The following is a 27370-nucleotide window of genomic DNA, read 5'->3' on the forward strand; positions in this document are numbered from 1 at the left end:
AACTAGTCCCTGAATATACAGCAATAATAGTCAACGAAATACTTGAATTGTAAACTTCTATGACATTATTAGCAAAACATGTTTCTCTCTCCTTTTCAGCATTCTCCTGAGTAATGGAATCTCTCAGCTCAGGAAAGGTGATCTGGTCTACGTCCACTCCTTGACTGACCTGTAAGACATTTTGTTTTTAACTGTGCTGTGCTTCTACACTTATTTAACTTCGTATCTTATACATTGAAGAGATTCTAGAAAAATAGTAGATATCTATGTCAGTAATTAGACAACCCAACGGAACATTGACCCATGGTCAGAAAGATTCGGCTCTTTATGCCGTGAAACTGTTTCCCACATTAAAAACATTTTAAAATGTTAGGCTACTTTCATTTAGCGAGGTCAAGCCATGTAAGACAAAGGCTTCTGGACTCCTATGTAACGCGAAATGCACTATACAAAATAGTCAAGCATTAAAAATATATCTCAACTAAAGATTTTTAAAAATATTTGTGTAAATGTAATAAAAACAATTCTATTTATAGAGTCGTAACAGTGGTCAAGAGATGAAAGGGAAGTAACTAAAAAAATTTACGAGATCAATTTGAAACCTGATACTTAAACAAGAGTTACCACTCTCCCATTAGTTGGGTTTAAATGTAAATCAGCTTTTCTTATATTGTAGGGTCCGTTGTATATGGGGGTGGGGGGTAGCTACTAAAATAACATGCTGGGGTACAGTGATACAAATGTGTTTCAGAAATTTGTTTTTGAGTATAGGGAAGGTTCTGTTGGAAAGCGGAGAGAACTGTAACATAGGAATAATTAAGTGATGAGGAATATAATATTTCCAACAGACATTTTTCTATTAATATATAAATTATAGCTTTCTAGATTACCAAAAAAAATTATTAAGGTCATAATACACATAACAACCCGTAGTCCGTCTTTCTGACTACGCCCTACACACTATAAGGTGCTCACATTCTATACCCTCTATACAGTGTCAACAGTATAAGTTTACGATATCTGATTCCTTTGTGTTTTCCAGACGGATCAAACAAAACCTGATCACATCAATAGAGAACGACACTTTCAAGAATGCACAGAAACTGGACAGCCTGTAAGTTAGATAGATCTGCTAATTACACATGAAGTCCATTATTCCATTGTAGATTCATGGACTATGAATACATAAATATCATTTACACTCATCTTCTTGTAAATTTCCACGAGTGCCAGGTAGAGGGGCAGGTAGAGGGGCAGGCAGAGTGCCAGGTAGAGGGGCAGGTAGAGGGGCAGGTGGAGGGGCAGGTAGAGGGGCAGGTAGAGGGGCAGGTAGAGGGGCAGGTGGAGGGTCAGGTAGAGAGGCAGGTGGAGGGGCAGGTAGAGGGGCAGGTAGAGGGGCAGGTGGAGGGGCAGGTAGAGGGGCAGGTAGAGGGGCAGGTGGAAGGGCAGGTGGAGGGGCAGGTAGAGGGGCAGGTGGAGGGGCAGGTAGAGGGGCAGGTAGAGGGGCAGGTGGAGGGGCAGGTAGAGGGGCAGGTGGAGGGGCAGGTAGAGGGGCAGGTGGAGGGGCAGGTAGAGGGGCAGGTGGAGGGGCAGGTGGAGGGGCAGGTAGAGGGGCAGGTGGAGGGGCAGGTGGAGGGGCAGGTGGAGGGGCAGGTGGAGGGGCAGGTGGAGGGGCAGGTGGAGGGGCAGGTGGAGGGGCAGGTAGAGGGGCAGGTGGAGGGGCAGGTGGAGGGGCAGGTGGAGGGGCAGGTGGAGGGGCAGGTGGAGGGGCAGGTGGAGGGGCAGGTAGAGGGGCAGTGTGAATCTGTTCAAACTAATTCATAGACTGCTCCAGACTTTTGTTCAATTAGTTTGTTTTTTTAGACGATCTTTTCATCTTGACCTCTTTATAATATTTTGATTGACCATCTAGAAGGAATGTTTCTCTGGCTGTTCAAACAATCCAATGTAACTGTTATGTGTCTATGTGTAGATATTCTCGTATCTAACTGTTTTGTGTCTATGTGTGGATATTCTCGTATCTAACTGTTATGTGTCTATGTGTAGATATTCTCGTATCTAACTGTTATGTGTCTATGTGTAGATATTCTCGCATGTAACTGTTATGACGCTTGTCGGGATATGTGTAGTGAAAAATGGGTGTAACGAAACGGATAACAAGCGGCAGCAACCACGTGTGTTTATTGTACAGAACCACGTGTGTTTATTGTACAGAACCACGTGTGTTTATTGTACAGAACCATGTGTGTTTATTGTACAGAACCACGTGTGTTTATTGTACAGAACCACGTGTGTTTATTGTACAGAACCATGTGTGTTTATTGTACAGAACCATGTGTGTTTATTGTACAGAACCATGTGTGTTTATTGTACAGAACCATGTGTGTTTATTGTACAGAACCACGTGTGTTTATTGTGCAGAACCATGTGTGTTTATAGTACAGAACCACGTGTGTTTATGGTACAGAACCACGTGTGTTTATTGTACAGAACCACGTGTGTTTATTGTACAGAACCACGTGTGTTTATTGTGCAGAACCACGTGTGTTTATAGTACAGAACCATGTGTGTTTATTGTACAGAACCACGTGTGTTTATTGTACAGAACCATGTGTGTTTATTGTACAGAACCATGTGTGTTTATTGTACAGAAACATGTGTGTTTATTGTGCAGAACCATGTGTGTTTATTGTGCAGAACCATGTTTGTTTATTGTACAGAACCATGTGTGTTTATTGTACAGAACCATGTTTGTTTATTGTGCAGAACCATGTGTGTTTATTGTACAGAAACATGTGTGTTTATTGTGCAGAACCATGTGTGTTTATTGTACAGAACCATGTTTGTTTATTGTGCAGAACCATGTGTGTTTAGTGTACAGAACCATGTGTGTTTATTGTATGTTGAGAGCAATAGTTTTAAAGTGAGTCAATGTATATTGTTTCAACATCTTATTTCTGCTTCTGTTCACCTCTACATTGTATAAAAGTCATGAAACAAAAGGTTTCGAGATTTATTAAAGATTTGTGTAAGAAATTAATAATAATCTTAGTAGAGGAAGTTGGAAAGGTGTCTGTAGTTACAGCCCAAAGCGCAGCCCCATCAACAATTAGCTTTTGTCTCATCTATCTGTCTGATTACCAAAGTTTCTGACTAAGCAGCGAAAATTTGCTTCATCTCCTGTGTCACATCTAACAATCTTGTAGAACATTCACTCTCAAAGGCTTGGATTCTTGTTGAAGTATTGGTTCTTATCAGACCAATAAGAAAGTCCACCAATGATGTAGTCAATAGGTCGAGTTATTTTTTATTATATTCTTTACAGGTACTTGGGCTCAAACAGAATCTCCATAGTTGAAGCTCGAAGTTTTCATGGACTGAAGGAGTTGACATTGTTGTAAGTTTTGGGTTTAATTCTTTTCATTAGTGGGTTTAATTATTTTCATTAGTAGGTTTAATTATTTTCATTAGTTGGTTTAATTATTTTCATTAGTAGGTTTATTTCTTTTCATTAGTAGGTTTAATTATTTTCATTAGTGGGTTTAATTATTTTCATTCGTGGGTTTAATTATTTTCATTAGTAGGTTTAATTATTTTCATTAGTGGGTTTAATTATTTTCATTAGTAGGTTTAATTATTTTCATTAGTGGGTTTAATTATTTTCATTAGTGGGTTTAATTATTTTCATTAGTGGGTTTAATTATTTTCATTAGTGGGTTTAATTCTTGTCATTTTTTTTTCTACTTATAAACACTTAAAATTTTTTGCTGATTAAGATATTTTTTATGTAATTTTTCAAGGCTATGATTTATTCTTTGTCTGTTAATATCTCAACTGTAATTAAGTTCACATTATGTAAAAGACAACTAAATGTTAAGATTCTTCATTGTCATAAATTATTTCCACTAGCAGCCTCAGACTCTTTATGGATAAAGAAAAAATACGTAAGAAACTAAATAGCTCCAGAACATTTCGTGTTGCTCCAAAGTCTTACTACTAAAACTAATCACTGAAGCAGCATTTCAAATGTTACACTGTCAAGTGGGGTGAACTTTTAAATAAGGAGCAGCGAGTTATTCCTTTTTCCATTCCTTGGCATTTTTTACTTACATTACTGGATGTATTGAAAACAATCTTTTGAATGTCTAAAAATATAAAGAATGCTAAAACAATGTTAAAACTTGCAGTTTGATTCCAAAGAGTACAAAGCCTGACCAAATAATAAAACTAGAGATGCAGCGAAATACAAATAAAGATTCATTTCATATTTTAATAGGAGTTTTGTGGAACTGATAACAAAATCTAATCATTTTTTGGAGGGATTTATTTTTAGATGACATTTTTAACACATACACACTAATGTATCCAATTAGAAACGAACTTTTCTTAATAGTTTATATCATGTTTGTCTCAAAGAAAGAGAACTGGCCAAACATATACAAGTAGTGGTATCAAGAGTTAGTGTTCTTTTCTTAGTATTTCTTGACGCCTTCAACTTTGTGGACATCAATGCAATTACTTTTATTGCTACCAATTGTTTTATTGTTTATTATTTTTGTTATCGAATGAATAATATTTTATAATTCAGCCAGTAAACAAAGATGAATGTGTTTTCTCATAAAGTCTTATATCTCGTTGTCCAGAGAGACAACAACTTATTGACATCATTTAAAACATTTCTCACGTCATCTGGTATATGTCTGATTCCTTCCAGCAGACTAGTACGTTAATTAATGACGTGATCTATATTTAGAATAAGGAACATCTACTCTGGACTAAGCTAAGTTCCTGTTGACTTCTACAATGTAGATGCCATCAACTAGGGAAGAGAAGGCTAAAAGAGGCTGGTGAAGATGTTCTTTAATCAAGTTTATTTTCGACTCAGAAGATTAGTGAAGAAGGCAGTAGTTCCCGTGGCTACGCAATCCCAGCTGTGACTTACATAGTTTCCCACATCCAGGGCATGCATAACCATTGTTTGCCGTCTGCGTCTCTCCTCGGCAGTGGATCTTTTTGTGGTCTCAAATGTGTTAAAAGAATGATCTCAAATGTGAAGACTTTCACACACATATGTATATATATATATATATATATATATATATATATATATATATATATATATATATATATATATATATATATATATATAGATAGATAGATAGATAGATAGATAGATAGATAGATAGATAGATAGATAGATAGATAGATAGATAGATAGATAGATAGATAGATAGATAGATAGATAGATAGATCTGAAAGAGCTGGCTGATGTTTCAAGGAGGTCTGAAGTTATAGATGTTTTAAAGTCGCTCTTTATAAGTCAAGATAAAAGAATTGATTTTATATTGTATTCCAATAAAGGTCATGTTATACTTGCTATTAAACTCTTGTTTTGAAACAGACACGCACTAAAACACAGAAGCACACTTTGGGAATGTTTACAACTTCATTTCTTAAAGCTTTGCCAAATGAACTGCATGATTCGTATCTTATCTTATCTTATCTTTAGAGATCTGAGTGAGAATCTTATATCGGATCTTAACATTGAGCTCTTCAAAGATCTGGGAAAGTTGGAGACTCTGTAAGTGAAGAGATTTTTTTCTTACACACAATCCTTGCAGAAACACATAAAATGTTTTCAAATGTATTCAGTTGTTTTAAGAATGCTCTGTACAAATGCTCTATATGAATGCTCGATGAGAATGCTCTATAAACTTACTCTAGAAAAATGCACTTTATGAATGCTTTACATCAGGGGTAGGCAAATTACGTCCCGTGTGCGCATTGCACGCAGGCGGCCGAATGTAAGGGTCGGCCAAATTATTATACCAAGCTTTCTTTTTTAAATTTTTGGTTAAATAATTTTAAAAAATTACTTAAATATCTTAATTAAATTCTGATGATTCCATTATCCTTTGAAAACTTGATGGTGGTGGGGTGGGGAAGACGATATTTGTACAATAAGACATGATGTTGGAACTTTAAAAACAAAAAAAAAAGCGGTGCGCGAGGGATCCCAAGTTTTTTATTTCCCACAAGCCCTGATTCTTCCTGGCCTTGAATTTTCGAGGGTTGTTTGTAAAAAAAACTCCCTCATCCCACTGTCGGTCAGAGTGTTACAAGATCATCTGTCATCATCGAGAAGTTCATAGAAGTCAAATTCATAAAGCGCTGGTTGTGAGTGTGTATGTGTTTCGTGTGTGAATGTTGTTCGTATTTGCATCTTTAATGTTATTGTACAGCATTTACGCTGAGGTTGTCAATTGTTGTCAAACTGAATTTCCATTTGATTGGGATCAATAAAATTATCTTATCTTATCTTAATATTTGTTCCGAGTCGAATAACCCGCCCTGTAAGTAGAACTAGTAATTAGAAAGTCAATTTTAAAACGTGACCTTTATTTGAAATGAATGATACTTTAGGCTAAAATATTTTTGACAAATTATAGAGTGTAGATGTAGATCTACATTAAGTTCATTTGTGTTCTAGTTTTAAATACATTTATAATTATCTTCTTTTCGTAGTAAAAACAGTTAAAAAACGGAATCTGTTTTATAAATATTTAATATTAGAACTACTTAATATTCAATTATATATAACGGTATTTAAATTTCTTTTTTGTGATTTATTTTATAAAATTGTGCAAGCATTCCGTATTGGATTATTATTACTATTATTCTGTTTTGTATTATTGATCATCAGTATATTTAGCGTTTCTAAAAGTTTTGGTCTCTCCAGGAAGGGGGGGGGGGGCGAGTACCTCTGATTGGGGATAGGGCGCAACTTCCTGTCAAAAGAGGTGTTATAGAGTGTGTATGTTTCCTAGGCGGCGGTAAGAAGAGGTTAAACGATTGATTGGTGGTTATGCATTGAGGATGATGAAATTAGCGTAATGCAAATGTGAAACGTCAAATAATCTTGAGACATGAAAGAGTAAAGACGTTTGTTTTGTGGTGCACTAGATTTCCTTTGAATATCAGTCTATTTCAAATATATCTGAAATAGTGTAATAACAGTTATAGTGAGTTTTATGTTCACAAAAGAAATTGTTCAAGTTATTTAAAGTTTATTTATGAAATATATAAAACGCCTACATTGGTTCAGTTGCACTAGCTGTTTGGACTGGTAAGCCTGATGAACTGTGTTCAAAGAGTTGGATTGACGTGTACAAGATGGGAAGGGTGGCAACTGATGGAGCCCGTGCTTTGACTGAGAAAAAAGAGGCCTAATAAAATAAAGAGCAATTTTTGAACAATAAACTAGTCACGGGAAAGTTTACACATAGCTGCATTGAATATAATTCAAGCATATGAGCCCAAACACCTTATATATTTATCTCTCTATATATATACACAGTATTGGCTTACGGCCGACCTTAGGCATAGTCAAACTATGCAGCTGCCTAGGGCCCATGATTGTCGGTGGGGGGGGGGGGGGGGGCTCGTGGTGCTAAGCGTGGTCGAGAGGCCAAGTGCGCTTGAACTTGGCTTGGCTACCTTGAAGGGGGCTCGAGGTTCGACACCCGACTCGGGCAGAGTTGTGTTTACTGAGCGCCTAAAGGCAGCACGGAAAACCAACTCCCCCCCACTGGTCCACAAATGAGATTGGACCAAAAGCGCTCTAAGCATGCTATAAGCATGAAAGTAGCCCTATATAAATGCTATAGTAATAAAAAAGACAATGATGTAGTCTGTCCATTTAGAGAAGAAATAGCGAAACTAATCCTGGCTGTTATTATTGAAGTACACTAGGTTTTTATTAAATTGCATACTTTTAGTTTTTTCGCAGTTCAATTTTATTTTTCTATTTTATTTGGTGCTACCAAATTCACATTGCCTGGGGCTTCAGTTACCTAGGGCTGACCTGCAATTCCGAGAAGTACTCGAAGATTTGGAAACAAAACATTCCGATGTTCGGTAACGCAGTTGTATCCACTGACCTAGCATTAGAAATAATATGGAATATCAATGAAGAAATTGTTAGGTTTCTTGAAGGACATTAACTGTGACTTTGTTACTAATATTTCTAATGAATAGTTGAAGACAGACCTCATGTTTATCATCAGAGGCATTGCAACATGTTTGCACTTGAAATGTTTGTGCATCTTAAATCTTTGCAAACAAAGCTATTCCATTTCTTGAGGCCAGCAAGTGAAATCAGGTTTTGTCATTTTCATTGGTGAAAGGTGGAACTATTTCTAGTGAAATGGTAGAAATGTACAAGACTTATTTGGATTCCTTGATTGTGGAATTTGACAGCAAGTTGAAAGCACATTTTAAGACGTCAAGAACTTGGAACCAGTTTTCAATACCCTCAGCTTACCATCTAGTACAAAAGCTGATTCAGCTTCAGAGGAAATACCTCCAAGCAAATTATGATCTGAAAAAGAAGTTCCAGCCAGTTCTCTCGCAGGAGTTTTAAAAAAAAACTTTGCTGTTCAACGTTCTAGCACGTTCTTCTGTGAACAAACCTTTTGTGTTTGTTTGAAAATGATCAAGTGTTAGAACAGATCGATGATGATTGAATGTAATTGACAGCAGTCACAAGAAAAACAACTAGTTAGTTCCAAGATTCGGATCATTATGTACAAGAGTAAACAGCTATATACTTTATATTAAGTACTACTATACATTTGTGGTGAAATTTTGTGATCAAAACTGAGAGAGCATATAATATTCGTTCGTAAAATTAGTTCAAGAAATTGCTAACTCTTGTTGTAATTCCTCAATTATATATATATATAATTGCGGCCCCCCAGTCCTTACATTTTTTATTACGGCCCTCGGTAGAAAAAGGTTGCCCCCCCTCCCCCGCTTTACATGAATGATTTATAAAAATGCTCTGTAAGATTGGTGTATAATGAAAATATTTTTTCCTTCCAGACTTCTGTCAGACAACAAGCTAAAGATCTTGCAGAATGGGATATTTGATTCATTGGCCAATCTGATCTCAATGTAATTCGCTTTTTAAGCTGAATTTAATTTTAATCTAAGAGGATTATTTGCATAAATAAATTTTATTAGTTTTAAATATATAATTAACATTTTAATGAAATAAAGTTGGGGAGAGAGTCTTTAAATATGGACTTCTAGAGCTAGTGGTTTTCTTTTTGAAACTTAACTGTCCAGCCTAGAGATTAAGTTAATGTGTATAACTTTCTATAATCAATGGAGTTTTCATTGGTGAAGGAAGGTTTGAACCTTGTCAACAAAAACAACCAAAAATAAAACTGACTACATAATATATAAAGACACTACTTTGATTTATACATTGGTAGGAAGTAAAAAAGGAAAACTCTTGTATTGGTCATAATAATAAAGTGACTTACTTTAGGGAAGTGTATGTCTATTTATAGCCTATATGTACAGATAAAGAGAGTATATTAGACACACACAAGAAGAAAATTTTTAAAAATTTCAAAGCTACAAAGAATCTCAGTAATCCATTTCTAGAAAAAAAAAGTTTGTTCAAACTAATGTTGCATACATGACAATAAGTTCATTACTTATATGGACTAATCAACCTGAGGACAAAGTCTTCGGGCATTACAACAGATATTGTGTCTAAGGTTTTTTTAAAGACTTTATTAATGTTTAATATTAATGTTTAATTAATACTTTTTTTATTTTTTTCTTTCTTATAGAACATTAAATAACAATGAAATTGCCTACATAGAACCACAGTCTTTTAAATACATGGTCAACGTTCAATCATTGTAAGTATCAATCATTGTAAATATCATTCGTTGTAAATATCAATCATCATAAGTATCATTCATTGTAACTATCATTCTTTGTGACTATCATTCATTGTATCATTTTATATAAGTTTCATTCACTGTATGTATCATTCATTGTAAGTATCAATCAGTGTAAGTATCGTGATAGTTCTGGGTAAACATATTAATTTTTCCTAGGCATGATACTAGTTCCAAAGCTGTCTCGCAATGGCCAGTAAAAACAAAATGTTATAATTTGTTTAGAGACTCAATGATTTTTTAAAATTTTACTTTTGTAACTTGGTAACCTCAACTATTAATCTACATTGACAAAGTCCATTCAACTTATACAAATAATCTTCTATCTCTTAAATACGTTACTAATTTAATCAGCAATAATCTGGAGACACTTAATATATTTGGCTGCCTAGTTGTGTGGTATGCGCCCTGGACTGTTTTCTTGACGGTCATGGGCTTAAACACTCCGCCATCTCACTCTGTCCTGCGAAAAGTTTGGACTAGGATTTAATAGTCTTCAAATTTGAAGGGGCATCGACACCTTGCAAAACAAAGCAAAATTCAGATAAACATACTTTGTCCTAATGTTTAGTTTGTCCAGTCATTTGATAGTGTATTAGACTAAAGCTTGAAGTCAGTGATATGTTTCTGTTTCAAGGGAGCTGCGCTTTAACAGACTCCATGCTATTGAGAATGGAACATTTATTAACATGCATCGTCTTACATATGTGTAAGTATTATGTTATGTGTTATAAATTGCTGCTACATTTATATATATATGTATTATTTGTTATAACTTACTTCTACCGAATAAGTACCATAACTTAGATAAACACAAACAGTCACTAAATCTTTTCTTACATAGAATTAGGCCTACATATGATAATGAAACAACTTCACTTTGTAGAATTCTTATAATGAAATTCATTTCTTGGCTAACTGTTTGAAACTTAATGAATGGACATAAGATAATAAAAGTTTTGTTTGATACCAAGATGGCTATGTGGAACATTTAATGAAGTAAGGTGCAGCTTTCCTTCGGTTATTTCTTCAATCAAAGTTTTTTATTCTCCAGACTGACTGGAAATATTCTTTAGAGGAGATAGAATTTTAAAAATTTATAGATTTCTTTAAATAGAATTTTACAATATAGAATAGAGGCTTTGGATGGAAAAAAAACTAATATATAACAGTATAATCATTACACATTTAGCATTAAGGGAATGTCATTAATATTTCAAAGAAATATTTTTTTTCGCAAGATTTAAAGATTTTATTTCATACCTATATAAAGATTTTTTTTTAAATTTTAAAACCAAATATTACAATTTTTGTCTTTCATAAGTTTAAAGAATTGTAATGTATATAAAAATATTTCATGTGATCTAGTGCATAATTTGATATTTTTCCTGTGCCCTAGGTATTTTGACAAGTTTTATATGTGCCTACATGCCAGTCATGCCCAAACGTGCCTGCCTAATGGTGATGGTATCAGCAGCAAGGAGAACTTATTGGAAAGCGTCATCCTGAGAGTCAGCGTCTGGATCGTTGGACTATTTGCCTGTGGGGGCAACTTACTGGTGCTTCTGGGGAGGTTCTTTACCAAGGAGGACAACCGCATCCATTCTTTCTTCATCAAAAATCTCAGCATGGCCGACCTGTTGATGGGGTTGTACCTCCTGATCATAGCCGTCCACGACATCAAGTACAGGGGCGAGTACATTTATTACGATGAGATCTGGAGAAACAGCTGGGAGTGCGACTTCTCCGGGATGTTGTCCACGCTCAGCACGGAGATGTCCGTCTTGACTCTTTCTGTCATCACCATGGACCGCTACATCAGCATCATGTACCCGCTGTCCTTCAGGAAGCGTGGTCTCAAGCTTTCCTACTGCATAATGGCCTTTACCTGGGCCATCTGCATCTTTTTGGCCACCTTACCCTTGATGGGACTGGATTATTTTGGGGAGACCTTCTACAGAGACAATGCTGTGTGCGTCCCTCTGCACCTCCACGACCCCAGGGTTCAAGGCTGGGAGTTCTCTTCTTTTCTGTTTCTTGGGATTAACTTTGGATCTTTTGGCTTTATAGCCTACGCCTATGTTGCCATGTTCTACGCCATACACCTAAGCGCTCTGCCCCTGAGGACCTCACGTGAATCGAAGGAGAGATTCTTGGTGAAGCGTTTCTTTTTCATTGTCATTACAGACTTTCTATGTTGGGTCCCCATCATCATCATCAAGATCTTAGCTCTTGGAGGTAACATACATTTTATTCATAGATAGATAGTGATAAAAGATAAGATCTTAGCTCTTGGAGATAACATACATTTTATACATAGATAGATAGTGATAAAAGATAAGATCTTAGCTCTTGGAGATAACATACATTTTATACATAGATAGAAAGTGATAAAAGATAAGATCTTAGCTCTTGGAGATAACATACATTTTATACATAGATAGAGAGTGATAAAAGATAAGATCTTAGCTCTTGGAGATAACATACATTTTATACATAGATAGAGAGTGATAAAAGATAAGATCTTAGCTCTTGGAGATATCATACATTTTATACATAGTGAAAAAATATAGTTTTTACTTAGATCTTATATACAGATCATAAGTGGGTAAACCTAGAGTCTTTACCAGGATTCGAACACAGGACTTCCGGTTCCAATTGCTTTACCACAGCATCTCTATATATTCATTTTGCGTACACTTATATTTTTTTTAATAATAATTTTTAATCTTATCCATACATTCAAAATTAATAACATGTTACATGTAATAAAAAGAAACTAAAAAAAAAAGATTTATTCTTCTTACAAAATTTGATACATTGGGAAAATGAACAAAATATTCTTGACCTACTTTAAGTAGTGAGCTAGCTAGAAATGACTTGGACAAGACTTTCTCCTTACTAATAAATATTAATATCTCCATTGTCATTTGTCATACAAACTAGACCTAGATCTAGACCTAGTTCTAGTTCTAAAACTAGATCTTAAATTTATAACTAGATTAACTAGATCTAAGTCTAGATTTTTAACTAGATCTAAATGTATATCTAGAACTAGATCTAGAATCTTAATATAGAATCTAAATCTAGAATATAATCCGTATGACTTTACACGTTTAATCTTAAAATTACTAGACCTAGGTAAATGTTATGGTCAGGAATAGTATAGGCCTTTTGGTACCGAGTAATGGTGTAGGCCTACTAGTTCTAATTGTAACTACTATGCTGTTCATATCGGATTCACTTCTTAATGTGATACTACGACTGTTTACATAATACATATATCTGCTCCCCTAAGCAGTCATAGTATCACATTAAGAAGTGAATCCGATACGAACAGCATTATAGTTTTAAAAAAAAATGGAAGTTGGGATCTGTGTACAAGCTGTACAACTAATCCAGAATGCTTAGTCATCGCGGAGTTGGCAAGTCTGTCCATTCAGACTGGAACGTAATGGTACACAAACTTGGTTGTTCCAAGCTCTGTCAGACTGTGTCAGCACTCAGCAATACTCGTTGCCTAGGAAATGTGATAAGCATTAAGAGTATGTAGTCATTTGATCAACTTCTCTGTAAGTTGTGTTTGTTCTCTTTTGGGGAATGTTTTTGTTTTAAATCCGAAACATATCGTTTGTAATCACAACAAATTTCCCATAAGGATTTTAAAAAAGCAGGGAAAGTCTCAATCGAAGAGACGTGAAACAGTCACGTGACACGGAGTGACAGTATACGTACAATGAACTAAAAGAGGCAGCTAATTGGCCACCCAAGAAAGTAAACAAGAGAGTGTACCTGAGTTATCCTGAGACAGCGAGGGTACAAAGTGCTCCTAGACAAACTGCGGTATGGGAAAATGAAAACAAGAAAATTTAAAACACAGTTTGAAAAAACAAAAAAACAACAAACAAAGCTTATATTTGGTTTCATTCTATCAATTGGTTTGGATCAGTCATGTCATTAAATCTGTAATAAATCTAGACTAACAATAATTAATAAGCGATTAGAAATATATTTACCAATTGTTTTTGTTTAGCGCATTTTCATGCTTTTAGCTTTATCAATACGCTATGATCCTATCACTTGTCTGGACCAGTTGGGAAAGGGGTGGGGGAGTAAGAAGACGATATATGTTTGAATGTTACCGTGATCGCTTTTTAAATGCATCTATTTAAAAAAAAAATAACGACCAGGATTCAGGATTCGAACTCAAGGGCTTTAGCCTCCTCAAACCTCCCCAGGCCAACACATTAACCACTGTACCAGCGAATTGTTTCAGAAAATAGAAGGTTTTATAGCATATATTGTAAATTTTAAACTTTAAAGAAAAGTAAAAAAGGAGACTAATTAAACGTACACCACTACATCAGTCAAGTACGATTTCTTTCCCATATTTGATACCATACAAAATAATTAATTGCCAATAGTTAATGAACTAATGGGCTATGTTGGACTAGTCCGTTTCGTTTCTTTGATTAAAAAGTTGAATCACAAATTTTTCAGTTCTCTTTTTAAATTAAACTGACATTATTATGCTATAAGTGTGCCTGATAGAGAAAAAAAATCTGCACAAATATACGGGTAGTTGGGATCAAACCCGATAGAGGCTATAAAAAGAAAAGACATGAAACTAGCGCGTGAAGCTACACATTTACAGTACTTTATTTGATGAGTATTTTACCCAAGATCTGTGTTGCTTCTTTAGGACTAGCTTATTTCAAATTCCCGGCATTTTACGATACACAATTTCATACACAAAATAATTGTAGAAATTACTAAAGTCATTGAGTCATCTATAGTATAAATATCAATTAGTTATTAGATTTGACCTTCTCAAATTAAAATAAAATAAAATAATATCTAAGCTAAATTGTTAACATACATTTGTATTGTGAATATCATGATGATAAGTGTAGCACTAGACAGACTCAAACATATAGCCTACGGACTGTCTACGTATCCAGAGAGCTGAATATCTGCACAATTTGTTAAAATAAAAGGAAAAGGAAATTTAGAAAAACAAATCAAAGAGATAAAAACGTATATATTTATTTCAGGACTGTTGAACTGATAAGTAAAGTTTAATGTTATATTTGAAAAGCTATGCTTCCCATAATGACCACTTACTAGGAGCAGCGTAAGATAAATGTTTTGAAGCAGTAATGGTAGTGGTTGACCAAACAACAGCTTGTTACTTTATCATCTCTATAGCATTGGCCTATAGCTGACAACGAATTAGCCCGTCTCATTGTAGTAAAGTATGTACGTCACAGCTAGGTCTGCGAAACCACGTGAAACACTGTGCTCGTCCTTAATCCACGGACTTGAAGACAAGGTATAATTATATAATGCTCCGTAATAAGGTCAACCGTAATGTTTATATTTTTACCTTTTTTGAGAATCAATATAATAGATTTTTTTTCAGGTTTTTGAAAGCATTTTAAAGAGAATTCCAGAATAATTTAGCGCTTAGGGACTATATTTCTCTTTGGCATCATTGTATTGGATAACCGCATTCTGGTGGGATATTTTTAAATGCCTTTACAAATAAAAGTGGTAAATATTTTTGTAACGTATGTGAGAGCTTTCTGTGTTTTATTATCAAGTATTTACAAAGTATTGCATTGCACACAAAACAAACTGAGCAAATGTTAGGATCCTCCGTAGAGCAGGTCAAAAGTTATTCAGTAATTGTTCATTATTCCTGGAAAGTAGGTGGCAGCAGATGACCTCTCAAAGAGACCATTTGAGACCCAAAAGAAAAGCCCTTGCAGAAGACGAAAAGAAAACTTAAAGTGACCCCCAGCGGACAACGGCTTTGTTTGCATCAGATGTGGAAAAATATGCATGTTGCAACTGGACACTGCACACCCTATTCAAAAGAAAACACTTCACTCTTCCTTAATCCTTCGTCATCAAGGACATCGTCATTTATCCTGGTAACAGAGGCGCCCCACGGAAACGCTTTAAAGACTAGCTTAGGTGCCAGCTTGCTTAAACTGACATAGAAGAGAGCACCTGGTTGCAGGTGGCTTTGGAGCGAGACAGCTGGAGGTCACTTGCAAGGGTCGCGGGATACACATTTGATATCTTAAAGGAAATCCGCTGCCTATGAGAGATGTAGAGGGCGAAAAAAGACTCTAAATCCATTTGGGAGCGCGGTGGCTGCTTGGTTAAGCGCTTGGCTGAGGTTTTGGCTCGAATCTCGGTGAAGACTGTTATTTTGAATTTCGTGATTTTATTAGAGCTTCCCTGAGTCCACCCAACCCTAATGGGTGCCTGACTGTAGATGAGGAAATAAAGGCAGTTGGTCGTCGTGCTGGCCTCATGATACTCTGCTCGTTAACCGTTGGTCAAAGAAGCATAAGACCTTAGCATCAGTTGCCCCTACATATCGCGATGTCTGAAATTGGAGCTTACTTGTCCATTTAGTCTTTTTATTATTATTATTATTATTATTCAGTATTCAATATCTTATACACAACAGAAGAGACAACAAAACATGGTGATAAAGACTTCTGAGGGTGCAGTCGTCATAATGAAATGGTCCACAATATGTACTTCATTGTGGAGACAAATGTTTTGATTTAGAGTGTAGAGCGAGTACTGTGAAGTCCAACTGCTATTGTTTTCTCCAGGAAAATTGGTTCCATTAACATCATTTGATTCAACACAGTGAGCAAGAAACAGTGCAGAACATCCTTGAGCTCTAACAAAACAAACATTAATAAAAAAAAAATATTAGTTGATATAGTGTTCATTATTTTTTATATCGGAAACGGGAAATAAATCGTATAACATTTCGATATATGGTTGTAAACGTGGAGCTATTCCTCTTAAATGTCTTTTTAAAATATATTTAGCTTGTCCACTTCTGCGGGGTCAAAGGTTGCTTGGTCACAAGTGTTGACAGTTTGTTGCCGAGTTTTATAATTTTTGTATAGTTCATAATCATTGACAGTGTTCAGTGTCATATACCTGCCGCATTCATCATTCTTCATGACAAATATGAGGAGCATAAGCGGGCTGTCAGAACGAGATCAGTTTGTAATGTTTATCACAAGATGTCAGATTTCTAAACACACGCAATCCCGCAACTGTTTATGGATTATGTTTCTTTTTTTTTTTAATCTGTAGAAGATTAGATTGCCAAAAACTGAAGACAAAACAGTGGTTTTAGGTTCTCACAACCATTAAGGTAAACATTGTTCAGACATTGCTAAAATCAATAATTTTCCTAAATGTCAGTTCTAAGTGATTACGATCAAACACTTTATTATTATGTAGAGCTTTGAGCCAGATAGCCCAAACAAAATTCCTGTATTCGGAAACCATAATTAAGTTGAAGTTATTTACCATTTTTTTTAGTTTTAGCAGCTTGTTTAAAACAATAGGCAGTTACACACTCACATAGTTGCCACAGTTAGCTTCTAATAAGTCCATTACAGTACTTTTAGCTTTAAGGAATAATGGACATTCCAGATACACATATTTCTCGTTATCAGCATTTTCGAGACGGCATAATTTACATTCACGGTCATTTGCCCGTTTTTTATCCATAGGGGTCATCCCAAAGATAAGTCTATAAGTTATCTCTCTAGCTTTTGGTGGGATATGTTTGCTGTGTAGGTTTAAGAATGTGTCCTTGAATTCTGTCACCCCAAGATCTCCCCCCCACTTGATCCTATTCGCTAGGCTTTCTTGTAACAGCTTTGTAAGTGTTGTGTATGATTCTTTGGTTTAGCACAATTATCCGACGTTACCACGTTTTCCTTACATACAATACGATAATATCGTAAATCATACATCATTCAGGGAAAGGAAATAATTTTTTTTTATATATCCATTAAACAGATCTATGTATCGTCATCAAAAGTGTTTTATATTTTCCTTACACTTCTACAAAAAATTCAGTTTGGAAATATAGTTTTAATTATTGTAATAAAATCATATAAATTTGAAAATGACTAAAGCTATAGTAGAGTTTTTAAGGTTTTGGATTTACCAAGAAAAAGAAGTAAACAAGGTTATAAGGAAAGTTTTGTGTGGAAACAATCGTCCCCCCAAAACACTAAGGCAGGTAACAAGTTAAAAGGCAGGTTTCAATATTTTGCAGTCTGAATATCGGAGACTAAGAACTACAAACTATCAACAACCACAGTCCTATCTCCGCCAACACAGAGAGAAGTGGAATGTGTGCATCGAAAAAGTTGCCGATAGTATTTATTTGTCATTCCGACTGACCACATGATGCCATAAGATGCGGAGATATATTTGTGTTATTATTTCCCTTAATGTACCTTACGTTGTTAGTCCGACTGACCACATGATGCCATAAGATACGGAGATATATTTGTGTTATTATTTCCCTTAATGTACCTTGCATTGTTAGTCCGACTGACCACATGATGCCATAAGATACGGAGATATATTTGTGTTATTATTTCCCTTAGTGTACCTTGCATTGTTAGTCCGACTGACCACATGATGCCATAAGATACGGAGATATATTTGTGTTATTATTTCCCTTAACGTACCTTGCCTAGTTAGTCCGACTGACCACATGATGCCATAAGATACGGAGATATATTTGTGTTATTATTTCCCTTAACGTACCTTGCCTAGTTAGTCCGACTGACCACATGATGCCATAAGATACGGAGATATATTTGTGTTATTATTTCCCTTAACGTACCTTGCCTAGTTAGTCCGACTGACCACATGATGCCATAAGATACGGAGATATATTTGTGTTATTATTTCCCTTAACGTACCTTGCATTGTTAGTCCGACTGACCACATGATGCCATAAGATACGGAGATATATTTGTGTTATTATTTCCCTTAATGTACCTTGCATTGTTAGTCCGACTGACCACATGATGCCATAAGATACGGAGATATATTTGTGTTATTATTTCCCTTAATGTACCTTGCATTGTTAGTCCGACTGACCACATGATGCCATAAGATACGGAGATATATTTGTGTTATTATTTCCCTTAATGTTAGTATTTTGTCGTTTAGTTCTTTATGATGTTGTAGAAACAATAATGTTCAGCTTACAAAATAGTTCAAGATTTCCTTCATGTAGATTATGAGTCTGAGTTGATGGCTGTTTACTTTAAAGTAATTCTTTTTTTTTACAAACACCAACAAACAAACACAACCAACATGTTCAAATCACAAACTGATGTTTATATGTGCACATGGGTGTAATTAATAGTATACAACTTACAGAGTATTCATGAATATACATCTTTGATTACAAAGTTCTATTGTTTCTATGTGTTCCACAGGAGTGGAGATCTCAGAAGATCTGTATGCCTGGGTCATCGTATTCATCCTCCCAGTGAATTCAGCGCTCAACCCAATGCTCTACACCCTAACCACCAAATTGTTTAAGAAGAAACTATTTTCTAAGTTCACATCAGTTGTATTCAGGTAGGGGAATGAACTCACTTTTTAGATTAAGGTAGGGCATTTTACTGAATTTTAGATTAAGGTAGGGCATTTTAATTAATTTTAGATTAAGGTAGAGTATTTTACTCACTTTTGAAATTTAAGGTAGGGCATTTTACTCACTTTTTAAATTTAAGGTAGGGCATTATTTTATTCACTTTTTAGATTAAGGTAGGGCATTTAAATCACATTATAGAATAAGGTAGGGCATTTTTTAAAATTATCTTTAGTTCTACTCATTTTAGTGTTTAAAGTATCTATCTATCTATCTATATATATATATCTATATCTATATATATATATCTGTATATATATATATATATATCTATATATATATATATATATATATCTATATATATATATATATATATATATATATATATATATATATATATATATATATATATATAATTCTCTTCATGGCTCAAGAGTGTAGACACCAATTAATGGAAAGATCACTCTTTTATTTCTGCAAGTTGGACAAACTAGAGTTACCCCATATAATTTTAGAGGCGAAAAAAAAGAGGATGGGGAAGAACAAGTAGTATTCACCCGTCACTAAATAAGCTGGGCCGGACGTAACCATTGTGACAAGAAGTCATGGAAAGAGAACAATTAATCTACTCTGTATTCACCCGTCACTAAATAGCAGGGCCGGACTTAACCATTGTGGAGCCCAATGCGAAACAGATTTCGCGGGGCCCAGTTTGGGTAGGGATACAGATTATAAGTGAAATTAAGAGTTTGTATTAGAAAATATATTCGTCTTTGCATTTTATTCATTATTTACTATGCACAGAATTGCCTGTAGCGAAGTCTTACAGTATATCATAAGAATTCTTTTTCCTGCATAGATCAGGCTCAATAAGAACAATCAACAAATTTTTCAACCTATCTACGAGAATTGTTGAACAAAAGTAATTCTTCATTAGTTTGAGGCGCGAGAAGCTTCTTTCACTAGATTCCACAATTACGGGTATTGCATAATGCTGTGTTTTTATAGCACGTAGGATTGGCGTTTTCCATATAGAATGACACCCCAAAATGACAATTTGTGTCTATATATTTCAGGAGATTCGTATGAGTGTTCTAAAGATTTTAATAATTTCCTGAGATTTTAGGACTTTTTCGTATATTTTGCAATTTCCGGAGATTTCCAGGAGCTCCTGGTAATCAGGAGGGCGTGAAAATTTGTTATAAGTAATAAAATGGTTTAATTTAATAATTTATACACATAGAATTAGCGCGGGTCCAATGAAAGGCAACACACACAGAGGTGTATTACATCTTTAGAAATATATTCTGAACTCTATACACATTGTATTTAACTATTATAAGTGTGTTTCTTTGACTTTAGTGAAACCACTAAACGACAGAGTATAAAATGAAGCTCCTTTTTTCTTTATCATAAAAATACCACGACTTAATGTCTTCAGAACAGTTGAAATCTCCGATTAATCTGTTATTTCCTTTCTATTGACAGACCTAGTCCAGTTTCAGACAAAGATTCTATCCAATCCAGATCAAGTTTAAAAAATAGTGGACAATCTCTTGGGAGACAGATGCAGTATTGTGAGGTTAATAGAAATAAATAATTATGTATGCATTGAGATATAAGTATGAAGATAAATAAATGAATGAATAAATTAAACAAAATATATACGCAGATTAAACATGGAAATGTATTTCTGCATGATAAATTAATTAACTATTAAATATCTTTTTTTTTCTATATATATTCTTTGTCAATGTATTAGAAATGATAAAAGATATTATTGTAAGCTCATTTATAGCTCATTAGTACATGGCATCTTTGTTAAGCTCCTTTGGGCAGGGTGTTATTGCACATGTCATCCATGTTGTCTTTCAAAATGTTGTTTTCAAATGTATATCAACTCTCCTCCCCCCCCCCCCACCGCTCACCAAAAATTAAATAAATAACTAAATGATAATTTCTTTTCCAGCTGGGATTACTAAAAAGGTACTACCCACAAACGTCCACTAGAAAGCTGACCAATGTTTACGTGACCAATGGTAGAATGAACGGACACCGAATGGAGGTCATGTGTGCTCCACGTGACATGTCCAACGGCAACTCCGCCAACAAGAGATACACCAACACCACACTCTTAACATGAGACACAGCACGAGAAATGAGCTCACACTTAAGAAGCGAAGAGAGACCCTGTTAAGTCAACAAACTCGTTGAGGATGAGACAGAGGGCTGTTGGAACGATTTGTGGACAAAGTCATTGAGATCAAATCACCAACAACGCTAATATCTCTGTCTTCATCTTTTACTTGTCCAGCCGATGCGTCCATAGTGATGCACGTTGTACTTAGTGGCGTCCTCAGACAATCAGGTCGTTTTGGTGCTCTCTTTAAGAATCATGTCATTACCAGATGACATACTCATGGCCGGATCACATTTTGTAAGACTTCGGTGGATTCGATGCTGAAACTGAATTTTTCTACCATACAGTAATACTATCAATGGTGACCATTATATTTTGTAAGATTATTCTACATTTACACCGTGGTAATATTTATCATTTTGTACGTATAACAAATGAAAATAGAATTTCATCAATGTGCTTTCATTTTACAAGCTCACTGAAAACTGGAGATAACTCTGCGTTTGCCTCATATTATCTCATTATCTCCTTTTTCAAGAAAACCTTCGCGCGTGAAACTCAGCTAGTTTTGAAACATTTACATTTATCTTGCAGCTCTGCTTGATGTAAAAAAAACAACAAAAAAAAAAACCTCTTGATACTTTAAATGGATACCTACAACAATAAAGTATGTGGACAAAACAGAAACTAGTTCATGACAGTCACATAAAAAAACATTCAAGTCTAAAAAGGACAGCATGGGACATCAACATGTCATAGTAAGAACATCAGCATGTCATAGTAAGAACATCAACATGTCATAGTAAGAACATCAACATGTCATAGTAAGAACATCAACATGTCATAGTAAGAACATCAACATGTCATAGTAAGAACATCAACATGTCATAGTAAGAACATCAACATGTCATAGTAAGAACATCAACAGACAAATCTCTACTTCTGATGCAGGCAGCATGTTCAGTAGTGTAAGCTTATAACGCCACACAGCAAACATATAGAAGGGGGGACATACATCTATGGGATTATGTTGTTGTGCTCAGAGATGAAACTGTGTTAAATGTGTCATTGTTCCCATACATTCGCATTTTTATGTGATCATCATTGTTAATAATTTGTATTTGCGTCTCTACTTTTTAAAAGCTTTTGTTTTGAAATAACATTAAGACATGAATTAAGTTAACAATAAATAAAATGGATGAGATATAAAATGGCATTCTTTAATTCTTTGTGCATAAATTACATTATGATGTGAAAAGAAGGAAGAATACTGATTTAAAATGTACAGATTCATTGTTAAAATCAATTTATATATATACATTCACCTTCACAGTCACCTACACTTTAGTCTGTTGGACCGTTGGGGCATCACACAAGATCTGTCAAATATCTTTCTCCATTCCTCTCTGCCCTTTGCATTTGATAGAACTCCATTCACTAACACGCCTATCCATTCTTTCATGTTTCATAGCTTTCTGTCTTCTTCTTTTTCCTAGTACTCTTCCTTGAAGTAATGTCTTTGCGAGCCCGGAGGACATTATGATATGGCTATAGAATTTGAGTTTACGTTTTTGACAGTGGTTAGCAGGTCATCGTGGGGTCAATGTGTTGTATCAATCCTGTTTCTAATCTCTTCATTCATGGTGCTGTCTTTGTAATTGACACCTAAGATCTTTCTGTTGCATCATAGCTCCATTGTTAGGATTCTCCTCTCTAGTTCTGCAGTCAGCGTCCAAGATTCGCATGCACAGAAGAATGTGGCCGTGACCAGGGAGCGCATCAGTCTGATTTTAATGTCAAGGTATATGCCTTTGTCTGTTCATATTGTTTTAAGTTTTGCAAGAGCTGCTGTAGACTGTGCAAGTTGGGCGCCAGTAGTTCAAGTTTGGTTCCTCATCTAAGACAATAGCCCTAAGGTATTTATTTAAATTTTAAAAAGAAAAGAACTTCATTTTTTAAATAGAATTAGAAACACTTTGTATTGGCCTAATGGAAAAATAAAATCTCTGTTAGTTTTGTCAAGATTACTTAAAATGAAACCCTTTCAAAGTTAAAAGACTTTATTGGAGAATGATTAGGCAATGAGTCTGTGTGCTGGCTACAATTTATCAATGACTAGAAGAAAAAGTTGATACAACTTTAAAAGAAATGTCAACCAATTAGTGTCTTGAATCACTTGTGTATGCTTAGTAATTAGCAATATATTGGTTGCAAATGTGTTTATCTTTAGGATCAGGTTGAATTTAAAGCTTTTTAAAAAGTATAAACAGAGATATGTGACTAGATTATGTTTACATTCGACTATGATTATGTTGACATTTGACTATGATTATGTTGACATTCGTCTCATAGACGTTTCTTTTCATTTAATTTGATCCCCCGTGATATGACATTTTAATAAGTCATTATGAAATGTACTTTTTTTAACAATAACATCTTTAGTTTCAATGTGTATGACTATTTCTTACAAGAATTTGTGGATTTTACATGTTCATGATTTATAATAAACAAGATTACAAAGAGAGTTTGTGTTACACAAACTCAGAGGCGGCCCCCGTCGAAGTCGGATCCCTGTCGGATCTGCATATTCGCAAATAATATTCAAGAGGTGATTTAATTTTGATGTAAAATGTTTTACACGTTTCGGATGTTCCTTCAGAGTTGAAGATAATTACTTCCTAGTCCAAACCTCCCGCAGGACGACGGGGGGTGGGAGCGGGCAGGGTTTGAACCCTGGGCCATCCATAAATCTGAACGACAGTCCAGCGCGCAAACCGCACGACCAGGCAGCCATCCGATGGTCAAAAGTAATAATGTTTCAAAGATTCATTTGCCGTAAATTTAAATTTAAATTTAATTAAAAAAATAGTAGATTAGTTTTAGTATATTAAAACATTACAATATTGATCAAAACGTTTGGAAATGAAAATCTACACTTTTTTTTTACACTTTAAGTTTAGAAATTGAAATTCTACATCTTAATCTAATCTATTTTAGTCTAAACTAGATCTAGAAATTTTAGATCTAGACTCTAAAATAATTTTAATTAGAATATAAATCCAGATCTAGATATACTGTAATAAAAATCTAGATCTAGTTTAAACAATCTAGATTAGATCTAAATCAAGATATCATTCCTTTTTTAAACGCGAGTCACATAACGAGGCTTAATAAACATTACTATACCGAGTTCTTTTTTCATTTCATTTGAAGAATTAATTCCATATAACGTCAGAGGGAAAAAAAAAACACTACGTCACACGGCCTAGCTAGACTAAAAATCGCCTTCATCTATAAGAGCCATTTATCGAGTGTTCATAGACTTTGGTGCACCGAGTGCGTTCTTTAAGCATTTCATTTAAAGAATTCATTCCATATGACGTCAAAGGAAAAAAAACACTACGTCACAAGGCCTAGCTAGACTAAAAATCACCTTTATCAACACGAGCCATTTCTCGAGTGTTCATAGACATTGGTGCACCGAGTGCGTTCTTTTAGCATTTCATTTAAAGAATTCATTCCATATGACGTCAAAGGAAAAAAACACTACGTCACAAGGCCTAGCTAGACTAAAAATCACCTTTATCAACACGAGCCATTTCTCGAGTGTTCATAGACATTGGTGCACCGAGTGCGTTCTTTAAGCATTTCATTTAAAGAATTCATTCCATGTGACGTCAAAGGAAAAAAAAACACTACGTCACACGGCTTAGTTAGACTAAAATATGTTTTCATTAATACAAGCAATTTTTTCGAGGGTTATTAGAACATTGGTGCACCGAGTGCGTTCTTTTAACATTACATTTAAAGAGTCCATTCATATGACGTCAAAGAAAAAAAATTCCATTACCTCACAATAGGCTAGTACCGGTACCATAAAAAAAAAATGTCTTTATTTACACGAGATATTTAACGAGGGTTCATAGACATTGGTGCACTGAGTTCTAATAGATATTATTTAAAAAGGATCAAAGCCACATTGTTTTTGCGTTTTGTCTGTCAGTCGGTCTGTCCGTTATCTTGATATAAAAAAAACAACTAAAAGTTATAAAAAATTGATTAACCTTTATTTTACGTTTCAAAACATCGCAATAATTTTTAGGTATGAACACAATTGAAAAGTTTATATAATAGATTGTTCCGGATGTTTGTATAAATAGTAAAAGAAAAAGAGAATTTCAGATAAATGTAATACCGTTAATTAAATTTTTTGGATGGTCTCGTATAAAAATTAGATGTACTACAGCCACGTGGAGAGATTTTCATACCTTACTTTGGTGTTTGGATTCTGTTTTCCTTAAAAATCGGAACATAATATTAACGATAATTAGATTTTTTAATGTTTTAGGTAGAAAGTTAAATGTACTGTAAGAGAGTAGTGAGTTAAAATATTTTTTATAAAAATCCGTAAAAACATTATTTCGTAAATGAGAAGATTATTTGTTTATTAATTAGAAGAGGGAGTTCAAACAATTATTTGGCGTTAGTAGATTTTTAAATAAATTCGGAAATTTCTGGCGACGATTTGTAAGAAACAAAATCCGGAACTTTCTTTATCGATTACAAAACTTCTATGTTATGTTTTACAAGAAAATTAAATGTCTAAAAAGTAATTTTCAGTAATCAATTCTAGTAAATTACTTTTTTTAAAAGCCTTATGCGATTTCAAACAATCATTAGGCATAATTCATGTTTTATAAAACAATATCCGGAACATTTTTACACTTAATGAAATATAAGTCAGTATAGAGATTATGATTTAGCATTAATATGCTATTTACATAAAAAACGGAGCAACATATTATTGATAATGTGTTTTTGCAACGTTTAAGCATGGAAATTGAATGTAATATAAGTTAGAAGAGCAAACAAACATTTGTTGGCGTTGATTAGTTTTGCACAAAAAAATCCGGAACAATCAATTTTAGATACTTAAAACTATTGAGATGTTATCGGAGGAACATTAAAGGGTAAATCAGATTTTCAATAGCTTTTAGAGTTCTAGTTTTTTAAATCTAATCGTGACGGACAGACCGACCAACAGACAAAACGCACAAAAATAAGCTTCTTTTATTCGGATGGGGGCACTAAACAAAAAATAAATAAAATCTGATTTTTAAAAAAAGTTTAAGGAATTGGTTTAGCACCTGATCATGTTGCGACGTTACGCTACTGCACGAAAATCGCTGCATAAAAAGTCCATTTAAAAAAATGTGCGTGATATTTACATACAAAGTGCATTATTAGCCTTTATAAACAAACAGAAATGTTTTCTTTTAATTTTAGCAGCTAGTTGACCAGAAAAAACATCTTTAACTATTATTTGTATTTGTTGTAAACATTTCCTGTACATTTTAAAAATATATTTGACTTAGTGATACTGAAAATACACAAAAATTATCCATCTTTGTTAGCTTATTGTAACATTGCCTCCCTTACATTTACGTAATTGTTTTAGAATTGGTGTATTTTTATGAAAAAATCGCTTGCATGATTAATTTTATAAATTAAACGGTTTGCTTTTAGAAAACCAAAAGTAGCCGTTGCACCTAAACTTTTCAAGCCGGATTTAATGATGAAATAATATTTTTCATATCTCTTCTAGTTTTCGAGATCTGAGTGTGACAGACGGACAGACGGACAGACGGACATTTTGCACAAACCTAATAGCGGCTTTTTCCCCTCACGGGGGCCGCTAAAAAACTACAATCCTAAATCTAAGATACCCGGCGACAAATGTAACTTATAATAAAGAAAACTTCAATGATATTTATTTGAGTTATTTTTTTCTCTCTCTTTCAAAACGTGTGTAAGAAAATTAGTCCTTTATTCCAGTGATGCTTAAAATACGGCCCGCGGGAGACATCCGTGGTTTCATTCGGCTCGCCGAATGTCGGCACAAAGTGTAGAAAATCGGCTACAAAAAAAGGTGAAAATTGTATCTTTGCCTAGGGCCTTCACATTTCTCTGATGAATTGGTACCATGACCTGTAACATTTCTGAGCTGATGAATATCTG

General features: G+C 34.6%; 1 protein-coding gene across 6 annotated transcripts in view; it reads left to right on the forward strand.

Moving 5' to 3' along the window:
• The window catches only part of LOC106079137 (relaxin receptor 1-like), a 327070-nt gene extending 299981 nt beyond the window's left edge, over positions 1-27089 (forward strand). For all 6 annotated transcript variants that reach the window (XM_056032402.1, XM_056032401.1, XM_056032400.1 and 3 more), the window contains 11 exons: positions 100-171; positions 1043-1114; positions 3326-3397; positions 5510-5581; positions 8884-8955; positions 9645-9716; positions 10396-10467; positions 11158-11996; positions 19055-19199; positions 20701-20794; positions 21182-27089. In XM_056032402.1, coding sequence (XP_055888377.1) covers positions 100-171; positions 1043-1114; positions 3326-3397; positions 5510-5581; positions 8884-8955; positions 9645-9716; positions 10396-10467; positions 11158-11996; positions 19055-19199; positions 20701-20794; positions 21182-21355 — 1756 coding nt within the window. In that variant the 3' untranslated portion in view covers positions 21356-27089. The remainder of the gene's footprint in view (positions 1-99; positions 172-1042; positions 1115-3325; positions 3398-5509; positions 5582-8883; positions 8956-9644; positions 9717-10395; positions 10468-11157; positions 11997-19054; positions 19200-20700; positions 20795-21181) is intronic.
• The last annotated feature ends 281 nt before the right edge of the window (positions 27090-27370 follow it).

Source organism: Biomphalaria glabrata, chromosome 6 (genome assembly GCF_947242115.1).
Source record: "Biomphalaria glabrata chromosome 6, xgBioGlab47.1, whole genome shotgun sequence".
NCBI lineage: Eukaryota > Metazoa > Mollusca > Gastropoda > Planorbidae > Biomphalaria > Biomphalaria glabrata.